A 7,026-nucleotide genomic window follows, 5' to 3' on the forward strand; every position below is an offset into this window, starting at 1 on the left:
ATAAAATGACTGACAATTTTATTTGGCATCTATCAACTTCCCACGGTGGCCGTTATTACATTATATTAAATAAGCTAGGCTATTAAATTAAAGGTCAGTGCGCTATTTATTTGTCGCCCATATTCTCACTACAAAGAAATCTAAGTACACTTTTCAATTTATTTTATCAAATGACTATAAAATATCGCCGGATGAAAATTTTATCATAAATAAACACACGTAAAACACATGAATTTAAAATTCTTAATATATTTATATATGTTTATACATTAAAACACCATCATGCGTAAAAAAACAACCATAAATACACAATAACAAACAACTCCATACATAGAAACAACAACAACAACAACAATAAATTGCACTTAGAATGAGGATAATGCTAAAATTAAATTACAAATATAAATGGCCGGTAAATAAACTGGTTACCAATAACATACAGCTGTACCCTGTATCTTAGATTCCGGCTATGACACAGTTTACTTGATTATTATATTGGTAGTTAGTCAATCACTTTATAATATAATATCAGATCAAGTCAAGAAATACATGATTAATCATAACATAAGCTCAGAAGAGCACTTAATGCGGACTTACAAACTTTCAAATAAAAAGTCCAATCAATATCAAATCAAAAGCCAAGCAGCCGATCAATTCATTCATTTCAAAGAACCATTCTAAATATATTTTCGAAAAAAAAATATTGACATTTAATTTGCAATAAATCCGGACATAGCCATCTCCAGTCCATTGCACGTGACTAATCTTTCTGCCATAAACCAACAAACTGACTTCTATTGTTTTGGTGGTAGACGTTTGAAGTATCTCTTACAAACAACATCTCCTATGTACATCGTCTGAAATAACATACATACATGTATATTCAAAACACAAATTGCGTATTACACACATAACAAACATACAAATATGTAAACCCAGATATAAAAATAACAATTATGTTATGTTTTACAAGGGGAAAACAATATGTGAGAGTCACAAAAATATTAATCTAAAGTTCTACACTATCTACACAATATTTCTGAATGTTATAAATAGATTACCAAAAGCATTTCATCACCGACAATTTCTCGCGTTGCTTTCGTTGGTTTTATTTTCTCGTCTGCTGGTGTGTTGTTTTGGACTAGTTTACCATCTTCGTAATTAACAACTGCCTGCAAAATAGACTGATCTTTTAAAAATAACATTAACCAAAGAGACTGTCAACAAATTGCTTTGATAGATTTTGACCCAGTCGGAGTAGAAGACTCTCAACCACCAAACAACATTATATAGGTTGTGGTGTTTAACCCCACGCATCACGACAGTAAGCCACTTTATAAGCACACTTCAGCCACCACACCGTTCCTGGGAAGGCTGTCAAGCAGTTTACCAGTGCCAGCTGCCTTCACTTTCGCAATAAATTATTAACTTGTAACTGTATATACCAAGGCAGAGATACAGTGCGAATGGCCATAGAAAGTATTAATTTTATTGATCAATTTACAACGAAAGTTGTGTTCTACGTCGCATCAACATAGCATATGTCATAATATGGCGACTCCCTAGCTTTATTAGGAGAGGAAGACCTCAGGTGGCCCTCCGTGCATTATTTCAGGAGTAGAACCACCGACGTTCCGTAAGCCAGCTGGATAACTTCGTCACATGAAACACGCTGCTCGAACCTACAGCAGAGAGAGGCAAGTGGTATGAAGCCACCGATCTTAAACACTTTGTTACGGACGCCCCTACGAAAGTGACCTGCACCGTCCGGAAATCAAATCCGGTCGCCCCTTTCACAGACGCATTGAGCTAACTGGAAGGTTATATCCTTATTAAGACAAAACAGATAGTATTATGTAGATGAGTGTAAAGGAGTCTTGCTGGTTTAGGGTCTTTTACAAAACACTGGGTCAAAATTGACCAAAATCAAAGCACCGTGACAGCACCCTTTACCTGTTTGTAATACCATGATTAGACTTCTTTCAGTCCATTATCAGTTTAGATACATCGCAATAGAAATAATAAGTTGGCCAGCTAGCAGACCTTTTTACAGCCTAGTCAGACAGCAGAAATGTATATGCCTCTCGCTCTGTTGCTGGCAAATACTTTGCAGTTTCGGTTCCACCATCGAAATGGTACATGTAACAATTATCTCCGGCTGGCATCCAGTGACCTTTAAAGTATTAAAAACCCATCTTGCAATTGCATATTCGCTTACACATGACTGTTTATGCTAGTGACTAATATTCTGAAAACGCAGACATAAAATCAAATTAGGATGCAGTGCGTTCGCTTTGTTCTAGACATGTCTTACCTTACTTTTACTGCCCATATGGTCCGTTTCGAACTCTTCTCCAAGTTTATATGTATCTGCTTTTACCATAAAGCCAGCGTTCATAGCAACTGTTATTCTCTCTTCGTCTAGATCTACCTTTACGTTAGAAGTGGGTTTGGCCAAGCTTGCCATCTTGCGAATTAAAAAATTCACCCCTGAAATAAAGGTTCAGTCTCAGTCTAGAGTGTAGATACCACGAACGTGTCATTGCACTGATTCTTTAAAAGTTAAGGAGCAGGCGCAAAAAAAACTTGCTAGTTGAATGGATCAACAACTGATCATGAGAGATTATTGTTTACGGTACACAGTCTCCAAGAACACCCAACCACATATGGGACCACTGAAAAGGGGGCAACAAACAGGAAATGTCTGTTAAACCATATATATGCATCTCCTTTCTTATTTTCAAGAGTCTAGCCAACTGATCAGTCATCAATATTTACGTGGTGCTGGATATGCCAATAAATATCGGCGGTATACCGTTCACACTTTTAAATGTGGGTGACAAAATTGTATAAAACTATAAATAATTTCTATATAGTATCTGGAAGAAATACCAGAAAAGTAAGCCAATGTAAGACATTCGAGAAGATTGATACAACCTGAGTTGTTTAAAGAGATTATAAAGAATTAAGTTTTTTTTTAGATAAAGTACATATTATATATATATATGACACAGTAGATCGGACCCGTAACCCCTTATACACAGTCAATGGACACTTTTACACTCTCACTAGCTTTAACTGAGTATAACATATTGAAACATGACAGGTCGTATTATATCTTATACACGTTATAATTTATATTACTAGTACAATTTAATATCTATGAGACACGATTTAATGATAACGATGTTACTCCAAGTTCATAAATTTATGTCAACAGGAAATGTACTGAATTTCGAAATTTCGTTTCTTTAACCTGATATTTAAACGTTTAAATTAACGTATAAAAGTGCATACCATATTTATAATTATATGAAAAGCTCCTATTTTGCCTTCTATATAATAGTATGCTATGTACATATCGATTTCTCGTTCAATACGCAATCAAAGACACATTGCTTTTATGGTTATAATTAGCGCACTGCTTGATAGCTTTAACATAAAACAATAAAGAAAAAACCTGATAGCATTCAATGTAAATTAAGTAATATACGTGTGCGATCATATCCGGCTTTAATACTTAAGTTACCAGTTAAGTTTTGATAAATATATCTAAATACAGGTATAAGTTAATTACAGTATATTTAGAAAAAATGTTTTCTACTGTTTAAAGTGTCAAAATGGAAGAATACAACGTAGTTCAGTCATTTTCGATTTCAATGGTTTTAATATCGTTTCACAGCTTTACACTCCTTAATTATTTCAAGGCTCAGAACATGTATAATATTACGCTCGTGACATACTTGTAAATCTAGATAACTTACCCACTTCACGTAGAAAATCTTCAAAGCATTCACTGCGTTCAACTTTCCAATCTCCTTCAAACTTTTCCTTAATCTCTGCCAAAACTTCAGCCGACATGTTTTAACTTCTGTTAAATAAACTCGGCGCTATTTAAACAGTATATTATTTGCACCTTGTTCACTTCCGGGATTTTAGGACAAAAGGGGAAGTAACTGTTAACTGGTTTTATACATATTTTATCTAAACTGATTAGTTAATTTATTACAGGCTACAGTCAATCATGTCGTTTCGCTGCCGTCATCGTCCATGCTGAACTTGACCTTGACTTATAAACGTCCTTTACCTTCAATGAGTTGCTTATCTTTTGCTGTATCTTTGTTATATTCATTTTGAATGGATAGTCGTCATACTTGGACACAACAGTCCTTTGTACAAGAACTCTAAGTAGATCAAATCGATTGTGACCGTCAATAATTCATGACCTTGACCTTGAAGGTCAGATTATTGAATTTTGCTTGATTTTTGCAATAATTGTATTTAACTTTTTTTATTTATTTATTTATGAATGAATTATCTTCATACTTGAACACAACAACTTTTCGGACAATGTAGTTAGAAAATAAAACTCAATTCGACCTTGACTCATAAATGACCTTGACCTGTCAAATTATTGCGATTTCACTTTTTCTTCTTTGTTTATAATTGGCAATGACTTTGTAAGAAACGAATCGATTGGATTCATACTTGCGGTCACAAGTTCAGACAAGATTTAAGAAAATATTTATCTAAACTGATTGAGTTTATTTATTACAGGCTAAAGTCAATCATGTCGTTCGATGCCGTTATCGTCCAAGCTGAACTTGACCTTGACTTTTAAACATCCTTTACATTCAATGAGTTGCTTAATTTTTGCAGTATCTTTGATCTTAACGTTAATTTGATCTGGACACTTCAGATCCAATTAGTGGATTTTACAACATAACTTTGATATTTATGTATGCTTTTGATTTATGCTTGGACAATAGAACACTTATACAAAACTGATATGTTTAAAAATTCAAATATGGCTTTGACTTTAACCGACCTTGGTCTTAAATGTCAACTCATTGAATTTAGATTAGATTTTCAAAAGAATGAAGAAAAAAACGACATGATGAAATTTTTCATAACTTTGTTATTTTTTGATGTGATTTATATTTGGCCAAAGAACACACACGACAAAACCGATATGTTGAGTTATTTGAAATGTCCTTTATCTTTAATTGACCTTGACTGTCAATGTCAAATTATTGAAATTTTCTATTTGTGATAACTTTGTTTTTATGTATTTACTAAATAACCTGACATGATGATTAATTCAAATTCAACCTTGACCTTTGAAAGACAGTCCAGTCGGATCTGATCTGTCCTCTGTATGAGTTATCTGAAAAACACGTTACTATATATAGCAAGGAATGAATCCTCAAATGGCCCTTTATTCAACTAGGACAAAAGTTTCCGTTAACATGCGGCTCAGAAGAAAGTACCATATTAATCATTACTTTTTATTTCAAATGAACGTAAATTTTATTTTTCTATACTTAATATTGCACAAGAATTTCACAAAATGTTTCTTTAACTTTTTTCATGTTATCCATGTTTGCTTAGGGTCTAGCTGCTGTCGTGGTTATCCTTAAATAGCTGTGGACTGTTGATAATGTTACTCATATTTCGAACATATGCCAACTTAAATAGAAGGAAAGGCATTTTAGAAGCCATGGTTTGGCATATTGAAATGATAAAATTAAGATGATAATGTATCGTATCTTAAAAAGAACTTCTAGTTAACACTATAGAAAATGTACGTTTTGTGACTTATTTCGCCGAATGACTTATTTCATATACAATGTATATGTATATGTTTTGTTATTTTAAATCGAAAAAGGTAAAGCTTTGATATGGTCAAAATTAAAGTTTGTCAGTAGCACTCTTTAGATGTTGGCTTTAAAAGCATAACCTTGGTTTTACCAAAATATTATTGGAAGGCATAAAAACAAGACAATTAATACTCACCGTATTTTATACACGTGCATGTATATATAGGTGTTAGTGTTCATTCATGCTGTTCTACAGAAATCAGAAACTTCGACCAGGAGAATGTTTCTAATTTCTGTAGAACAGTACTAGGCTGTGTTTTCTATTTCTATTGTACGGTGTGAAACTGAATCAGTTGAAACAATGGAAACGGCCGACTAATACTTGATAAATCGCTTGTTTAGCTCACCTACATCGTTTGGAAATTGAAGTGAACTCAAAGTCTTTTACGAATTTGAATAGTACGTAAATTCTTATTTTAGACACATTATAATTAAAATGCTTGATGGAAAGAAGTCTTTCATTGAAGGACTTCACATTTTCTTTTTTTACAGTTTTACAATCAATTATCGGAAAATGTAAAAAACAACTTTGAACAAAGTCGGTTTACGTCTAAAATATATTTCGAACTAGATAGCAAGTGGATTGATCGGAGTGCTTCGAGACAATTATTTGAGACACATAGCCAATAAGTTATAACCAGTTCACTTCCAAACACTTCACCCCCTCCCAAACCATCACCCCAGGAAAGAGAAGAAAAGAAAGAAAGAAAACAACAGCTAGACACTTAAGTAATAAATTTATTTCAGGAAAATAAGGGAAGGGAAGTGTGTTAGATCTACTGGTTTTGTGGGGCAAGTTTCTTGATGTGAGAATTGAGCGGCTGGTGAAGTTTCTGGTGTAAAGGTATTTTGTTCCTGGTTCGAAAAAGCTTCAATTTGTGAAGCAACATTATTTATGCCCGCATATCTATCCTAGCTGAAAGGAGCAGGTCGTGAAGTGGTTGCGTCCGCGACCCGTATGCCTTCTAGATAGAGGTTTCTAAAGAGGTCTACATCTTGGTCTATTAAATTCTATTTTTGAACGTAATTAAACTAAGTTCGCTTGATTTATTATTGAGTTTATATTTTAACTTGTCATATTTTATTATTAAATTAACCAGGGTCTTTCAAAAAGATTTTGAAAGACCCTGAATTAACTAAAAGCAATTCTATCCCGGCTTTAATGAAAATTTGGCGCGGGATCTTATGAAGGGACTAGTTCATCAGTAATTCGGTGTGTGTTCAAAATTTGCTGTAAATTCAATTATTTTCATTCCAAAATCCAAGGACTTTTATTCATATTTAATTCAATATGAACAGTAGTTTGTTTTGTGATTTTATCTTTTTTTAGCAAAAATAATATTGACATTGCCTATAAAAAGCTGAC

At 33.4% G+C, this 7,026-nt stretch overlaps 1 protein-coding gene across 1 annotated transcript; it reads right to left on the minus strand.

The window, feature by feature from the left end:
* Positions 1–145: 145 nt before the first annotated feature.
* On the minus strand, positions 146–3,949 carry LOC132736319 (fatty acid-binding protein 9-like). Its single transcript, XM_060723433.1, has 4 exons — positions 3,765–3,949; positions 2,315–2,490; positions 1,062–1,172; positions 146–857 (listed from the first exon to the last, which is right to left on the minus strand). The coding sequence occupies exons 1-4, from the start codon at positions 3,859–3,861 to the stop codon at positions 795–797; spliced, it is 447 nt and encodes a 148-aa protein (XP_060579416.1). The 5' UTR covers positions 3,862–3,949; the 3' UTR covers positions 146–794.
* Between the last annotated feature and the right edge of the window lie 3,077 nt (positions 3,950–7,026).

The sequence above is a fragment of the Ruditapes philippinarum genome, unplaced genomic scaffold (genome assembly GCF_026571515.1).
Source record: "Ruditapes philippinarum isolate M1 unplaced genomic scaffold, ASM2657151v2 ctg1013_1_1_1_1, whole genome shotgun sequence".
In the NCBI taxonomy this organism is placed as follows: domain Eukaryota; kingdom Metazoa; phylum Mollusca; class Bivalvia; order Venerida; family Veneridae; genus Ruditapes; species Ruditapes philippinarum.